Source organism: Martes martes (genome assembly GCF_963455335.1).
Source record: "Martes martes genome assembly, chromosome: 7".
In the NCBI taxonomy this organism is placed as follows: Eukaryota; Metazoa; Chordata; class Mammalia; order Carnivora; family Mustelidae; genus Martes; species Martes martes.
In genome coordinates this window covers 135120625-135138072 of record NC_137894.1, presented here as the reverse complement: position 1 = coordinate 135138072, position 17448 = coordinate 135120625, and the positions used below count along the sequence as shown (strand labels likewise).

General features: G+C 51.8%; 1 protein-coding gene across 1 annotated transcript; it reads left to right on the top strand.

Annotated features, from left to right (window-relative positions):
* The first annotated feature begins 2409 nt into the window (after positions 1-2409).
* On the top strand, positions 2410-15747 carry SERPINA12 (serpin family A member 12). The gene is made up of 5 exons (XM_080808975.1): positions 2410-2600; positions 8021-8671; positions 10314-10584; positions 13600-13747; positions 15229-15747. The coding sequence occupies exons 2-5, from the start codon at positions 8038-8040 to the stop codon at positions 15418-15420; spliced, it is 1245 nt and encodes a 414-aa protein (XP_080665101.1). The 5' UTR covers positions 2410-2600; positions 8021-8037; the 3' UTR covers positions 15421-15747.
* Positions 15748-17448: the final 1701 nt, after the last annotated feature.

Genomic DNA, 17448 nt, shown 5'->3' with positions numbered 1-17448 from the left:
TGTACAGATACTGTGGCCACTGATCTCATTTATGTTCTTCCAGACCTGTGGCTAGAACAAGGGATTAGGAACCAGAAGGTCTGAGTTTTTAGTCTTGGGTCTGCTACTAATCTGGCTAAGTGAACCTCAGTTTTCTCACATGGGGAATGGGTCTAACAGCACCCAACTTACAAAGGCCACGTGAAAAATACGTATCAGCAAATGTATTTTGTAATAATGCATTCTGGTAAGCCTTCGCTGAGCTTGGCTCTATCTCTGTGCCCGCCCGTGTTCCAGCAGACCTGTGATGCGGGAGTCACGGCCTGGCATGGTCACTGCTGGCTCCTAGGTCCCTCACAGGCCTGGCGTCTGGGACAGCCGGAGAGCAAGGGGGCATCTGGAAGCTCCCTGCTCCCCCCTCCTCCGGACACACGGCTGTTGCACAAAAACACTCTCGGGCCACGTTCCAGCCGCACGCCACTGCCTCTCATCTGTCTGCTCGCTGCAGTGTCCCCAGACCTGACAATCACCTTTACCCACCTAGCCCTCGATGGACGCCAGGCCCAAATCCGTGGGTGTCCCCAGCTAAGGGTGGTCAGGACAGCCCCGAGTCTAGGCTGTGGCCCCTTGATGGGTGCTGAGACTGGGCTGTGCTCTCCACCAGCACCCACCTCCGAAAGGCTCGCCGGCAGCTGATCAGGACCCGGCTGACATGGGCAGCTGGTCACTAAGATTCAGGGCCTGGCCTCCCTTGGGGGTTCCCCTCCACTGTGGCCTACTGGTCTGAACTGAGGCCTTCCCAGCGTAGTCCCATATTGTTCAGCAACCAACCCGTCTGGCCCCACCTGTGGTCCCTCCCCGGCCTCACCCGTGCGTCTCCCATGGGAGTCTGGCCTGGGGCAGAGTGGGTCTGTGGCAGGCCAGTGGGTGTGAGCCGCAGACTCACACGGGTGTCGCCCTGTCATTACCAAGCAGGGTTCTTCCCTCCCAAACCAGGGCACAGCCCCAGATTCTAGGTCAGCGTCTGCCCGGCTGCGTCGCAGCCTCCACCGTGATGAGACCACGGCCCTCGACTCCGCCCCTCCTGCCCCCATGGCCACATTCCCACACCCCTCCCCGCTCCCCTCAGTGAACAGAGCCCGACAGTGAGGCCTCCCGCCTTGGCCAGTCACTCAGGGGATCTGGCCCAAATGCAGGCCTCCCTGGCAGAGGGAAGGTGGAGCTCCCGGCCTCCTGCAGGGCCTCTTCCTAATCCTGGCAGCTCGGGATCCCCCACATCTCCATGGCCTGTGGGGTCTGCTCTGTGAGTGGATCAGGATGTGGCTGACCCAGGCCTGGGACAGAGCCAGGGCCCCCTCTTTTCCTGAAGGCTTCGCTGGGCCATCTTCTCTGTACGGCTTTGGGGATGCGAGTCATGTCTCTTCTAAAAGTCGCATCCCGAAGAAAGAGAAACACTGTCCACCCCTCCTGGTATTGTGGTCATGTGGGACCTATTAGGGAGTGTCACCAAGCGGGGAAGGAATATTTGCATGATTTTTCTGCTCATTAGAATTAGAGAATACCAGGTGTGGGGGTGCCTGGGCAGCTCAGTCGGCTGAGCGTCTGACTCTTGATTTCGGCTCAAGTCGCGATCTCAGGGTTGTGAGATCGAGCCCTGTGTTGGGCTCCGTGCTCAGTGTGGAGAGTATTTGAGATTCTTCTTCGCCCTCTGCCCCTGCTTGCATGATCTCGATCTTTGTCTCTCTCTTCCTCTCTCCCTCCCTCTCTCTCTCTCTCTCTCTCTTTCTCTCTCTTAAAATAAAAAAAAATAAAATAAAATCCTTAAAAAAAATAAGCAGGTGCATTGGGCTTTTCACTCTTCCCTCCTGGGATCAGAGGGGTTGAAGGATAAGAATTTCAGTTTATTTTAAATCTTTTAAAAGTTCATTCTTAGGGAATACCTGTTCCTTAAAGCCAAACTGGAAAACACGGAAGAGTCAGGAGGGGAAAACCAACCATCCTCTCATTACTCCAGTGCAACAAGCAGGCAGAAAGCAATTTGTCATTTTCTTGAATGATTGCAAACTTTGATGTGAGTGTTGGATTCTTGCTTATCCCCAACAGAAACTATTTCATTGTTTCTCTTCCCCCCGAAAGGACCCCATGCCAGCTGAAGTAATGGAACTGATTGTTGTAGAGGTCAGGAAAAATAGCAAAAGAAAGAAATGGGGGAGAATGGGAATGACCCCCAAGAACCCCAGCTATCAACCTCTTCCCATCAATGACAGCGGCGGTGTTTGGGTTGGCTGTTTAATAGTAATCTACCTGTGGAACAGTCCAGGTTCCAGACCCACAGTGATTGGGAAATGCACTCGTTGCAAAAGATGTAAATAGACTTCATTAGAAAAGCCACAGCCCAGCAGGCGTGGTCTAAATATCACGGGGCTGCCTCCGGGGATGAGGAGAAGCCCCCGAGGAAGTGGTGTGGCCATTGCTCCCAGAGTCCCCATCACCTGCCCACTCAGGCCGGCTCATTTTATTGGCCTTTGGTCTACTTTACCAAGAGGCTATGGAAGTATAAATAATAAAGCAAGAAAAACAGATCCATTTGGCTGGCTCAGTGGATTTCTCCTGAATGTACTGTGAGTATCCGGTCTTGTCGGTCGGTTGGTTGGTTTTCTTGTCTAACCCATGCAAAGCTGCGGGAGGGTAACCCGTAGTGCCAGGGTGGGTGTCTTGCAGGAAATTCTGGAGGCTCTCCAAATCAGGGAAACCCCTCTCTTGAAGAGTATGCTGGGCATTTTGGTGAGCCCTGATTCATTTTCACAGATGTTGCCCCCCTAGTGCTTTTCTAAAGGAAAATCCTTAGTGGGAGTGAAATGGGGGTTGCCCCAGGAGAAAAAGGAGGTCCTTCCCATTCAGGTCTGCCCCTGCCCTGGGGCTCAAGCTATGCTCAGCCTTGTCTATGAGCTGTTTGTTTGTCTTTATTTCTCACCAAGGACAGAAGCTATAGCTACCAACTCATGATTTGGGGGGAGAAAGGAAGGCGGAGAAGCCAGTCCCACATGCTGTTGTAGAATTGCCTTAATTGAGCTGGTTTCCACTCTGATCCATCACAATGTGCACTGTGACCTCAGAGAGCTCCCTTGTCTGCTGGGTCTTCCTTTCCCCCTTTATGGCATGAGTGGCCCCAAATTTGACAATGGCTCAGCCTTCCCAAACCATGCACTCCCTCATCCTGGAATGAGGTCACTGAAGGCAGGAGGAATGGGCCATATAAAGACCTGGAAAGTGCTCGAGGATTTGGAGAAGTCTGTGGGTCTGGCTGGGGACATTGCCTCTCAGGAGAGAGAGCTCCAGATGTGGGTTCCAGGAAAGGCTGTGGGCGGGCCCCTCGTGAAGGCTTCAAATATTTCTTAAAAGAATGAAGGCAGAAATCTCCAGGGCAAATGTAGGGATAAGACGATGGACTCATGCCCCACCCTCTTTGTTTCCCAGAAAGGAAGACGAAGTCTATTGCAATCCCCATTGGAATTTGTTCCCAGGTCTTCTGCTCTCATGTCCTGTAGGGGAGGGAGGATATGTCTTACCACCACTTTGTTCTAAACCTGTTTCAAAAAAATAACGTCTAATATGTCTAGCGCGATCTCCCCTTAAAACAATATCCATGCCTTAAAATAGGCGGACCCCAATGCATAGCTGGGATGCGTCCACAAGCCCAGGGCTTCGGTGCTAGTCTTTTGGGGGTGCCGAGGTACATCTTTAGGAAGAGGCCTCAGACCCTACAGTCCAAGGGTGGGCACTGGGTTTATGCAAGGGCTGTGCCCTCCGTGGAGAGCTCTGGAAAGGACTGGAGGGAAACTGAGTTCTCAGAGGGCCTGGGGCTTCTCAGGGCAGGGCACCGCTGTCCAGCCTGTGCAGGGAGAGACCCCTCACTGAGCAGGGGGCACTGTGTCTGGCAGTCACTCATTAAGGATCCAGCCACGAGGGAGGGGAGCTTGTCCAGGGCACCTAAGCTTTTTAGTCTTACTGACTTGAGGGCGGACACTGCATAAGCTTTTCCCTGCCCAGCAGGAGCGTCGAGCCCCAAACGCCATGCACGGAGTGATTCTGATTCCCGCGTGTGCCCCGTTTGCTGCTCTTGTTTCTCCAAACTACGAGGGAGAGTAAGGGCGAACGGACTCCTGGCATTCTTGTTGAAAGCGCTATCCTATCCCTCTCTCCCCACGCCTCCGTCTCTTCAATCTCCCATTACAAAGCCCATTGGGACTGCATGGGAGGTGAAAGCAGAGCTCCTCCCCGGGGACCCCCTCCGAGGGCAGACGCAGGGCACCTGGGCTGCTCGCTCAGAGGGCTCCTCGCCCGGCTTGGATCTGTCTTCAGGAGGACCCATGCTACTTCATCTGTTTGTAAGAGAAAGGAATTGATACCCCAAATGGAAAGGGAATGTGGGAGCAGGAGAGTCAGAAAGGAGTGGTAAGGCAGGTGGTAGCTTTACCGCCCCATGTGGCCCCCACCAGGCTCAGGTTCTATCTTGTTCTTTTTCTTCCTGACTGTGTTTATTTATCTTATTAAGGTCACAACCACACACACACACACAACCACACACACGTGTGCACGTGTGCCCTCCAAACTAAAAACCAACAAAGAATTGCTCAACGTGGGCAGCCTATCAATTTATTGGGAAATAACCAGTTGCTCAGCTATTTTAATGAGCAGAATAAAAGTTAGCCTCCTCAGGCATCTGGGGCTGGTACACATCTGACAAGTTTGAATTGAGTTTAGAGCCTGTGATGATGGGTGGAGAGGCCCAGAAATGGGGCCAGTGTGGGCTGCTTGGGGGAAGAAAGGCTAGACCATTGGAACTCCGTGGGGCAGATGAAGACACTGAGGCTGGGAAGGCTTAATAGACTTCTTCTGGGCCACCTCACAGACACACAAGCAGGAGAGAACCAATATCCAGACTTTTAATTCCATAATCAGTTCTTGTTCCAAAAACTTGGAGAAGTGGAAAACACTTACTGACGGGGCATCACTATAAAATGTGTGTGTGTGTGTGTGTGTGTGTGTGTGTGCCAGCCAAAAGCTTCTAGCAGCTTCCCTCCTCTGCTCCAAGTTCTGGCCCTGTGCCCAGACCCACACACCGCTCCCAGAAGGTTGTCCAAAGGCTTTGCGTCTCACCTAGCTGGTGGGGAACCCACTGCTGGGAATGTTCTCTCTGCTCCTCGACGGAGGTAGCTAACTTCTCCACTCCCGGGTGTTGGGAATTAGCTCCCGTGCAGGTAGCAATCTACTCTGAATACAAGAAGCTTCTACTTTTCTTTCTTTTTTTCCAAATTTTTATTTAAATTCCAGCTATTTATGATAGAGTGTTGTATTGGTTTCAGGAGTAAGATTTAGTGATTCATCGCTTCCATACAACACCCAGGGCTCATCCCAACAAGTGGCGTTTCTATTTTTAAACCAGGCCGACTCTGTAAACAGTCCAGCCCGGTAACCTGTGAGAGCGAATCCTTTCCATTTTTAATTTTCTTCCTTTACCTGAAACATCCTCAGAGGCTTCACAAACCTCGTCTTCTATAACCTATCTTCACACAGCCCCCAGAGCTCTTGTCCATCACCAGCTATGTTTAGTTTTTGCTAGAATCTATGTCATTAGGAGTGGAAGGTGCTGAGAGATCACCTGAGCTCAGAGAGGGGGCGTCCTTTTCCAGTGTGACACAGCAGAGAGGTGTGTGGGATCAGAGCCCAGAGTCCTCCCTGCCTGATAGTCCTGGGATTTTTTTTATGTGCACATGTATTTGTTAGGATGATTTTGGCCTCCAGTAGCTGACTGTGTAATTCACACTAGCACCGCCGGAAGTCTAGGGGCCGCGTGTGCTCTGGGTTCGCATAATCTGTGGCCCCAGATCCAGTTCCTCTGCAAAACCCTGCCTGTACCCACACCTTCCTGCCTGGGACATCCAGAGAAATAGAGAGGGAAGCACCCCAATATGCCAGCAAAGAGCCCCGAAATTCACCTTCCTTGGAACACTGAAGTCATGTGCCCCTCCCTGAATAGCTCTCAGGGCTGAACCTCACTATGACCTAGTTGGACTGGGCCCAGCTCTTGGACCACCCTCTGGGAGCTGGGGCGGGGGTCCTGGCCCTGAGCCACATGGGCTGTTTGAGAAGATCGAGGCCCCTAGAGAAATAAAGGTCCATTAGGAAGATGGAAGCAACAGGTAGGATCCACGAGAATTCTCAGACCCTGGGTCAGAGTCTCTGCAGACCCTGTCCGCTGTGCTGAGGGCTGTGTCCACAGGACCTGGCATAAAGGGTTTGAGGGCACAAAGAACTTGGGGATTTGGGGCAAGCCAGGCGTAGGTCCCATGCTGGTATTCGTTCATCCTCTCATTCAGTCAACTGGAAAGAGCCTCCTCCATGTCGGGCCCCAGGGATTTAGCTACGTGGACCCTGTTGGTGGTGGGCCCATTTCCCCCAAGCTGGCGGGGTTGTGAGGGTTAGTTGCTAAAAGCTCACAGCTTCCCTCCCCAATCCAGAAAACTGCCTTTGCTGGGTAGGAGCTAATTGACCCCAGAAGTTCTACCCCAGCCCTGGACTCTTGGGCGGCTGACCATAGCGCCTGAGCCCTGTCCAACAGGCCTGCGCCCTTGTCTCACAGGGTCAATGCTGCTCTGTGGCTGATGCTCCAGGGCCCTCTCCTGCAGATCAGGCCAACTCTCCACATTATGTGGAGCCACAGCCTTGCTCAGTTCCTTCCCTTTCTGTTCTGCTTCCCTCACTTCCTGAGGCGCTTGTCCCATACAGGCAATGCTAGAATCCTCACTGCGAGCTCTGTTTCTCAGGACCCCAATCTAAGACAATCACAAACAGCCTTTACTGTTGAGATTGCACTGTTTCCCATGGATTGCAGGTAAACAGACACGTAAATTATAGGAGAATACATAGGGATAGCAAAGGATCAAGCAAAGAAATCTGCTTTCGTTGGACACAGAAATTGTTGTAAAAATCATTGACCGTGCCATGTCCAACTAGAGAAATGAACAGGTTTTTTAGAATATCATAATTTTGGCAGCTCTCTAAACCCTTAGGGCTAGAAATGAAGGGAAAACAAAAAATGAAACTTTTGTCCCCTTCCCCCCCAAAAAACATCAGTCTTGTTGGGAGAGGCTGAGCTGAGAAGTGGCGAAAGGAACAACAATCCTAGAGCCAGGGATTTGGCTTTTCCTCTCTACAACACTGCCTGTCTTTCTTGGAAAATGTGTAGGGAAAGAGGTTTATTAGAGACCTGGGTTCTCTCTGTACAAAGGGCTTTATTTTTACAAATTAGTCAGGATTCTTTTGGTTGTAAGGAAATAATCCAACTCAAACCAGCCAACCCCAAAAGGCAAATGTATGGATTCTAATAACTTGGAGAAACAGAAATGTGTGAGCTTCAGGTAAAGTTTGATCCAGGAATTCCAAAGAGGTCATTAAGTTTGTCTCCCCGTTTCTCTCTTTCCATCTTTCTCTCTCTTCTGTCCTTCTGTATATGGGAGCCATAACCACATTTGGTTCTAGGACTATATCATTAAGCCATACACTCTAGAGTTAAGAGTCCTGTGCATTCTCAGGGAAAGACTCTGACTGATCTGATTCTGGTCACTCTCATTCCTTAACCAATCAGTGTGGCAGTGGATGGAGTATTCTGGTGGCCTAGCCCCAGTCACATGCCCATGCTATGGGGTATTCTTACTATGATCCAATGGAATGCAGGGAGCAGTTGGTCAAAGGAACAGAGATGCTGTTACCATAAGACAGGGGAGAGGAGTACAAAATCAAGAGCTATCTTCTACACTCAGCCCTCTCGTTGATGAAATGGGGACAGCCATTTCTAATTGTCGTGGTGATTGCAAAGCATAAATGCTAAGATGGATGCCAAAGCATCTAGAAATCACTATGCATATCACATGCTAGTCACTGTATTGCTGCTTTCATCTGGTCTTCCTTGTAGGTAATATGGGGCAGTGGGGTGGTTTTGTTCTTTTTTTCTGCTAACCTCAAGCCTACTACTCAACAGGACAATCTCTAAGGAAAATGAACCCTATGCTGGGCCTGGGCCTATTTTTGGCTGGCCTTCTCACTGTGGAAGGTCTCCTGAAGTCTGACTTCACTCCTAAGTATCGTGGACCTGCAAGCCAGATCCAGTCATGGAAAGGAAGGAGGGCAGCCCAGGAACTCACAAAGCGAAACACAGACTTCAGTTGCAACCTTTATAGGAAGCTGGCCTCCAATAGCCCCAACAAGAACATCTTCTTCTCCCCCTTGAGCATCTCCGCAGCCTTCTCCATGCTGTCTTTGGGTGCCCAGGACTCAACCCTGGATGAGATCAAGAGGGGCTTCAGCTTCAGGAATATGCCAGAGAGAGACCTCCATGAGGGCTTTCATTACCTCATTGACAGGATGAACCAGGGGAGCAAGGACCTCGATCTGAATCTTAAAAACACCTTGTTCATTGACCAGAAGCTGCAGCCACAGAAGCAGTTTCTGACAGAGGTCAAGAACCTGTACAATGCAGACACTGTCCCCACCAACTTCCAGAACTTGGGAGACACTCGGAAGCGGATCAATGACTATGTCAGTCAGAAAACCCAGGGGAAAATCAATAACCTGATCAAGAATATAGCCCCTGGCACTGTGATGCTTCTTACGAATTGTATTTTCTTTCGAGGTAAGGCTTGGGGCATATTGGTATGGAAAGAACAGGATTTCTAGTAGACTTGGATTAAAGATCTGGCTGGCCATAGGCTTGCTCTGTGACCTTGAATTCATATATAATTAATCTTTCAGAACCCTACCTGTCCCATGTAAAATGAATGCCTTTATATGTAACTCACAGGACAGTTGTTGGGACTCAAAGTAAAAATTCATGAGAAATGAATTTGGAGAAGTCTCCATTATTCTTCATATGTACATTTTCATTATTACTGATTATCCTAACACAGCACTGGTTGTAGAGGTTGGAGTGACATTCTTTTCACATTTCTTAAATGAGGAAATTGTAACATGGAGAGACTTAGAGTTACAAAGCCAGGACTAGAACTCACTTCTCTTGACCCACAGGCTGTGCACTTTATGTTTCTCCAAGTAGACACCCAGGATGGTGATGGTGTTGGTGATGGTGATGATGTTCACTTTGGTGGATGCATTGGTCTTGTCAAGTTCCATAGATACCCCAGGTCTGCGGGTGTGAGACTAAAAAAGGAGATGGAAAAATATTCCCAAATCCAAGCTTCATTCCTCCCCCTCCGCCCGACCACACACACCCACTCTCCTGCCCCATGCACACAGAAAGTTTGGCCAGCATGGGTGAGAATCAGAGGCCCAAAGCCCTCAGGTCCCACAAGATCACCGCTGGGCTGTCAGGGACATGGTCCTGAATATGGAAGTTCAGCTTTCCCCAAATCCAGTGAGACTGATGACATAGAGGAAAAGAGCAGAGGGAGAGAGGAGAACCTGGAATTTTCCAAAGTCGCTGCATCACCTAGATTGTAAAAGCAATGGCAACAGTGATGCTGTTGATGACTAGCATCCACTCAACACTCACTGTACAAGATCAGTAAGCTGTGCTGCCTTTCCCACTCAGCCACAAAGCCTATGAAGTACCCACCAAAATCTTCATTCTTCAGACAAGGACACTGAAGTCCAGAGAGGTTAAGACACTCAACTAAAGTCATCCTTCTAGAATAGTGAAACCAGAGTTGAGTTCAGGGACTTGGCCCTCGAGTCCCCCTACTGGGGTCTCTGAGGTTGGCAGGTGTGAAAAGATCCAGGTCAGAGTTTATGTCCAATGGCATCAAAGAGTTCTCAAGGTCAAAAAGGAAGAGTCTAAACAGCCTTGAGTGTTTGCTGCTCTTCAGCGGGTTCCCAAGGGCAGCCTGTTCCATTGGTTTTCTCATTCTTACATGAGAGCAGCTACTCCAGGACTGACTTTAGAATAGAGTGTTTTTCACTCACACCAGACCCAAATAACTCCCACTAAGTATCACCCAGGTCCCTCTGCTGGAACCTAGTCCACAGTCTCGCTCAGCCTCAGGAGCACCTGGGCTTCAGTTGGTCCACGGGTCCCCTCTCAGTTTAGCTATCCTGGTTGTGGCTTCTTTGGGAGCTGACAATCAGACCCATGACCATCTTACCAGGAGTTTCCAGGGCATGGCACAAAGAGCAAGGATTCCTGGAGATCTGCCCTCACATCCCAGAGTATCCAAATGCCCTCCTTGAATCCATGTGTATAGAGACCAGTGGTTAGCTGGGCCCAGTCAGCTCTTCCCTTTCAGGACACTCATGCCACTTTGTCCTTCTTCAATCCTAAGCCAGGTGGCAGCAGGAATTTGATCCCAAAGCAACGAAAGAGGAAGACTTCATTCTGGATGGAAACGAGCGAGTGAAAGTGCCCATGATGTTTCATGGGGGCATGTATGAGACAGGCTATGATAAACAGCTGTCCTGCACCATCCTGGAAATGCCCTACCAGGGCACCATCACTGCCACCTTCATCCTTCCTGATGAGGGCAAAATGAAGAACGTGGAGGCGGCTTTCAAGAGGGACACTCTTGACAGATGGAAGAAATTAGTCTCGCGAAGGTAGGAGGGTGCCCGGCATAGGCAGCTTCTTCCTTCTTCCTGCCTTCCCTTCCACTTTTTGCTTCTTCTGGCTCAGAATTATTGAACTCTGACCCCATCACCATGTCCTATTCTGGGCTCCGTGATGAACTTGCAGTTTGGTAGGAGGTAGACCAGAAAACAAGACACAGGCATATAGTGAAGCACTTGCTGTTAGAGGGAGACACATGTGTCACAAAAGTGGAGTGGACAGACCAGAACCACGGCGCTCAGTGGAGTGGAGGGAGCTCCAGGAACAGACAGCATCAGAGCTCAGTCTTCAAGGCTGAACCATGGTGCATGCGGATGGAAGAGAAGTGATGGAATCCCAGACAGAGAGGAGCCACAAGGACAAACACAGGCTGTCAGAGGCAGTTGTTTATTGTACACGGAATCATGTTTCAACTCTAATGTCACAACAAAACCAGCAAAGTGTGTCCCAAATAAGTTGTACTAATAATAGTTGAAGGACGAAAGTAAATCAATATTTTAAATATTTTAATAGTTGAAGGACGAAAATGAATCAATATTTTAAGTGAAACATTTAAGATGAGCCAACAAAATTCCTCTTAGGCACTTGCTTACCAGTCGATTGTCTTGAGAAGGGTTAGGGCTGGGGACTTGGCAGTGTCAACTTGGGTAGGAGCAGTGTCAGGGTGACCTCCTCTCTCCTCTGCACTCTCTCTCTTCCACCTCGCCCTCACCCCTGTTCTCCACCCAACAGGTCTTTGCCGAGAGCCTCCACCCTGGCTGACACACTGTCGGGAGTCGGGGAGGGTTATAGGGGAGGTAGATTGGACGCTAGGATGGGGCTGGGCCGCCGTGGGTGCTCTGCCGTACAAAACACACCCTCAGAGGAACAGCAGAACACATCTTGGATATCTCAATTGACCCAAAAGCTCCATAAAAGAGAAATTCCATTTCCGAATGCTTCAGATAAAGTCGTTGTGCTGGGGGAATGGGGAGAAGCAGCAGGTTAAATGGGAGGTCATCCCCTGATCCTCCCCACTACAAACCCAGTCTGGCGGTAGCTCGGCCCCGAGGGCTGCAGAGAGACTTGACACAGGCAACGTGAAGCCCCTCTTGCTAGCCCCAGAACTGTACCCCATAGGAAATTGGCAGGAATAACTTGGAGATGAGGATGCTGAGTCCCCCAATCCAACTGTAGGGTCTCAAGCCATCATAATTTGAATGCTAAAGGAAATGTGACCTTATGGAGCCCACATGACATGAAGCCAGGCCTTCTGGATATACTGGGGGTGGAGGGCGTAGATCCCACTCTTCCTTCACCTTCCATAACCCTCATTCCCCAAGATACTTCTTTGAACTCGGAAACTTAGGGCAAAGGCTGGAAACTGCCAGTCTCCTTGGCAGCTCGTTTCACTGAGAAGAAATGACCCAGCTTGCCTGATGTCTTTGCCTCCTTCAGAGCTTCTCAAATCTTCCCTGTGCCCCAGCATTGCTGATTCCCCAAAGCTGATCTGTATTTTTCTCCACTGCATGCACTGTCTGCTTATACACAGACTCCCAGTTTATGCATCGATGATTATGGGATGCTTCTCATCGTACAGACCTTCTTGTCTGTCTTCCCCGCTAGAGCACCCACCCAAGGGCACAGGTTTTGCCTCTCCTGTTCACACATGCATCTAAGTATCTGATTTGTACAGAGGAGGCACTTAATTTGTTGAAGGAACGAATGAGTGGAAAGGTAAGTCTGGGAGTCATTGGGCCGATGGCCGGTATTTCAAGCCATGACACTGTATGAGTTTCCTCTGGTGGGAGGAAAGACAGAAGAGAAGAGGACCGAGGCATGAGGCTTGGACCATCACAGACAGTACAGGTACACGAGGAGATGGTTCTGGAAAGGGTGAGCGAAGGAGTGGCCAGTGAAGAGAAGAAGGAAGACTTCGGCTGGAATGCTTCAAGGTGGAAAAAGGGGATCCTTTCCCTGAGAACTGTCTCTTGGGTCAAGTGAGCAGAGCTCAGCCGTGACCCTGGAAAGTAGAAGGTTGAGGGCAAAGACCCAAGTGGAGTGGGCTTTGGCCGTCATGGGAGGAAGTGGAGATCGCTGGCAGAGACAACTCCTTTCTTCTATGAAAGGAAGAAAAGGAATGGGCTGGAAGCTGGAGAGTTGACTCGGGGCCAGTGGAGATGTGTTTGCTCTTGTTTTGTAGGATATCAGTTATCAGAGAACATGGTCTGTTCCTAAAGGTGATCAGGCAGACACCATTTGTGATGGATGGTGCAGAACAGAAAGGAATGCAGGCAGGGGCGAGGTCCTGCGTAGGCAAGAAGAAACAGGGCTCAGGGCCAGAGGGACAGGAACGCAGGGCCCACAGGTGTCCCAAGACTGCCGATCCCAGCCCCCAGTCGGGGAGGCCCATTGGGTCTCACCCACAGAAGATACGAAGCCGTTAACTCAAGGACAGAAGGAGAAACGCCTGCTGGTCAGGGACTCCTGAGCGCCCATGTGCATTTGCTTCACACTCTCATGGCCCCTTCTGCTGGGCTTAGTGCCATCATCTCCCCAAGTGGCTTAGGGAGATGAGATCTTTTGCTCCAGGTCACAGAGCTCGTGAGAGTCAGAATGAGTTTGAGCTCAGTTTCCCTGGCTTCAGCTCCCAGGTCCTTGGTGTCTCCGGCATCCAGCCTGCTGGGTCAGGACAGGCTCAGGGCTTGGCCAAGGCCAGGACTGTCAGGGGGATGACATCTCCATATCTGCAGCCACAGGGGCCCCGAAACAGTGGGGGTTTGAGGGCGTTTCTGTGGGTGACGTCTTTGGGGTGGGGATGCTAGGAAGAAGGGACACAGTTCAGAGACCATAGGTGTTCTGAAGCCAGGGCTCCAGGGTCAGAGCCCCTCCTTGTTGTGGGGACAAAGAGAGGGTCTGAGACCTCCAGGGCTGGGAAGACCAATGCCCCATTCATCACCTCCCCTGCAGCCTGACCGGGAAACCAAGGAGACCCTGCCTCTCACCTGTCCCTCCCATCTCCCCAGGGTCGTAGACGTGTCCCTGCCCAGGTTCTCCATCACTGGTAACTATGATCTGAAGAGGACACTCTCCCACCTGGGTATCACCAAAATCTTTGAGGAGCATGGTGATCTCACCCGGATCGCCCCTCATCGGAGCCTGAAAGTGGGTGAGGTAAGCCTGCCTGGCCTGGATGCCCCCCCCCAACACACACACACACATGGAGCCTTCGCACAAGCCTGGGCCGGAGCCACTGTCCCAGCAGCTGAACCAGCCGGGTCTTGTACCGCTGGTCAGGCCGGGCACTGATCCAGCTCTGTCCCTGACCAACCTTGTCATCCTGGGACAATCATGTTGCTTCCCCAAGCCCCATGTTTCCAGTCTTTAAAGTTAGAAATATCAAGTTCCTAGTTCTATTTTAGAGGTCAGTTCTGGGCAACAAACCAGTGATCCAGGCCTGGCACATTTATCAGGCCGAAAGCCGGTCTAGGTCTGACCCAGGGCCTCTCCAAAAGGCTTCACGGGCTGGTTGGGAGTAAGCTGAAAACATGTGCCTGACCAAGAGACGAACAAGCCATGGCCCTGTGGTTCCAGCAAGGCAGAGCGCCTGCCTGCTAGGGGCAGAGAGGACCAGGGGCGGGGGGTGGTCCCCAGGCTGAGCAGATATAATACAGGACACTCCGTTAAATTCACATTTCAGATAAGGGACCAATTTCTTTAGTCCAAAATATTGCCTAGAAGAGACTTACACTGAAGATATTCATCATTTATCTGAAATTGAAATTTAACGGTCCATCCCCCATTTCATCTGGCAACCCTACTTTTAGAATAGAAGGGCGTTGCGGGTGGGGAGATTGCAAGGAGCAGAGACAGGTGTGGGGAGTATCTTCCAGCAGGGGGAGCAGCACGGCTGGAGGGAAGAAGCAAGAGGAAGAGACAGAATTGTCTTCCTTTTCACTTAGACCTTCCATAGATAGTCAGAGCCAACTCCCCCTTTCCTGGGGGCTTTACTCAGTTCCGTGGCTCATCTCTTTTCCGAAGTTTCTACATGCCCATGGCTGTGATTCCGTGTGTCGACGGCTGCTGTCTGCCCAGTAGTAAAACTGCTAGGATTTTGTAGAATGGAATGAAATGAGTCAGTATGAGCAGATAAGCAGGGTGGAGCTCCACGTCCCACATGTGGGTGCCCTGGGGTGCATCTGGGGTCTCAATCACCTCTGATGCCCGCTGCGCCCCCCCCCAAATTTGGTCCCTTCCTCGTCATCCCCCAGGAAGCTAAGAGGAGTGTGTGCAGGACAGGGGGCTTCCTGGTGGGGACATCACCCTGTCCCTTCTGTCTAGCTAGCTTTCTGCAGACCCTTTCTGCCATTATACCTCTCAGCACTTCCCTGTCATTCACGGAAGGACAGCGACCCCCACTCCATCCTCCCTGCTGCAGCCGATGCTCCCCCAGCCTCATGGCTCCCCTCACACTGCATCTGCTTGTCCTGCACCCTTCCGGCAATGCAGCAGAAGATCCAGGAGCCTGGGGCAGCCAGCACCAGCCAGGTTACCACTTTGGGCCACCCTAGCTGAGGCCTCTCCCTCTCGGGGTCTCTCAGTGTGCGTGGCCCAGAGTGGCTTGGCGACCCTGACCTCAATCCTGATTCCCGCAGGCGGTGCACGAGGCGGTGCTGAAGATGGACGAGAAGGGCACAGAGGGGGCGGCTGGCTCCGGAGCCCAGACGCTGCCCATGGAGACACCGGTCTCCGTCAAGCTGAACAGACCCTTTCTGGTGTGTATTAGGGATAGCGTCGTGTCCACCATCATCTTCTTGGGAAAGATTGTTAACCCTACTGGGCAATAAGGCGGTGTTTCAGCTCGCTGCAGGCCCCAGAGGCAGCCCGGGGCTGAAAATGTTTCATCTGCCTGAAATCGGGATCCCAGGACCTTCTAATCTCACCCCACACCTTCATGAACTCCCAAGACCACCATCTGAACAGGCAGTGCTCCTGGTTCTGGGGGCTCCTGTGTGCCCCAATCCCCACCCCTGTCCTCCCTCAACCCCCTCTCTGCGGGGTCCAGTTTCTCTGGGCTTAGATGCCCCACCCCCACCCACTTGGCTGGCTGTGATCTTCTCTCCCCAGAGAGGAGGAAAGGGGGCTTTATGATTTAATAAACACTCCCTCAGTTCTGCTGGCTGTTGGTGGATAATTCGGGGAAGCTATGAGACAAGGCAAGTACCTGGGCTTTAGAGTGAGAGAGACCTGGGTTCAAATCTTAATAACAAAGGGTCTTTGGGAAAGACACCAGCTCCTCCGAGCCTGTTTCCTGAAATGAGGACAGGGATACTCCCCTCTGGGGCTCTGCAGAAACTAGCGCTGCTAGTTCCGCGTGGTGAGCCCTTAGCCTTGGGTCTTTATTATGTGAGCTACAAAGTCATGTCCCCCACAGGGTCCCCTGGGAGTTCAGGGCTCAGCCAGGCATCCAGTCGGAGGGCAAAGCGGTGGTGGGGCTGGTCTGGCATTAGAGGGATGGAGCCCGGAGTAGCAGCAGCTAGGACTCATTGCCTGATTCCAGAGCCCCCCAGGACGAGTCTGGGGTTCGGACCTCTTAGCAAGCTCAGCTGAAGAGTGAATGGGCTCCCTGCCCCCGCCCTGGAAAGCCTGTCCCTGCAGGGTCCGCCCATGACCACTAGGGGGCACCTAGATAATGACGGCGGGAGCCCTCCTTTCCAGCGGTGGATTGCTTTGCTTCCCGCTGTGAATTCGTGCCTTCCAAGTGTTTGAGAGGAGGGGATCCTGACTGGCGTGGCACTACGAAGCCTGAGCCGGCATCAGCTGTCACCCTGGGGGTGCCTAGCAACTCACAGCTCACCACTGTGCCTTTTGTGCTCTGGTCACAGCTCCCTGGTGTGTGGCCAGAATGGACATCCACGTGACCGATCTACACGCAGGGCAATGAGGTGACTGTCCTAGGGCCTCATGGTTAGACACACGCTGCAAACACTCCTCTATTGGGTTCAGGCAGGGAAGGTTTTACATGGACTTGGAGGCCCAGCTGGTCCTTCCTGAGCTCCTCTCCCAGATACGAGAGGCCCCCCAGGCCCTTTTGGCATGTGTGTATTCAATAGGCACCCCCCTTCCATCCTGGGCAGCCCAGGGTCCTGGAGACCCAGCCCCCCACAGAGGCTGGCAGAGAAGGCTAGTTACAGTGCGGTAAGGACTCAGAAGGGGGAACACAAGAGTAAGCACCCCTCTTTGAGAGGGAGGGGGACAGAGAGGGTTGGGACACTGCACCAGCCTTGGGGAGCAGGGATGGGGGTGGGCAGACACCTGACACACACGGAAATGTTCAGTGGTCCGCTCAGGTGTGCAGCATTATCCACCGGGGACATGGGACAGTCCAGTCAGCCACTGAGTAGCTGGGGGACTTGGACATGTCATTTGACTCCTCTGAACCACATTTATTGAAAGGGGGTAGTCATACCTACGTCGTGGGGCTGAGGAACTCTGAGGGTTCCACGGTGTGGCATAGATGCCACGCCCGGCACGTAGCCGGCGTTCCATGGAGAGCTGCTGCTACGGTCTTCCGTCGTGCTCACTCACATCTCAGAGACGACCAGCTCTTTTCTAAAAAACAGTGATCCAGGCACTTGCCTGTGCTGTCCCCTCTACTGGGGTTTCTCTCATCCTGCTCATCCTTTAATGCCCCATCCATTAGGACATCTTTATGAGATCTCCCCTACCTTTCTGGCATCTTCCAAGCAGCCCTTTAATAAAGCGCTCACCTCCATGTCTCCTGGGTCTGAATTTCCCCTCCACCCCTACGTCAGCTGCGATCGATCCTGCATTAAACAATAATTTATGGGGCGGCAATCCGTGCACTGGTTGCT

What these genes read in the sequence shown, in the direction of transcription:
- SERPINA12 (XM_080808975.1), top strand. Translation starts at nt 8,038, where the DNA reads ATGAACCCTATGCTGGGCCTGGGCCTATTTTTGGCTGGCCTTCTCACT. An exon ending in GAATTGTATTTTCTTTCGAG is followed by an intron (nt 8,672 to 10,313) that starts GTAAGGCTTGGG and finishes TTCAATCCTAAG; the next exon opens with CCAGGTGGCAGCAGGAATTT. An exon ending in AAGAAATTAGTCTCGCGAAG is followed by an intron (nt 10,585 to 13,599) that starts GTAGGAGGGTGC and finishes CCATCTCCCCAG; the next exon opens with GGTCGTAGACGTGTCCCTGC.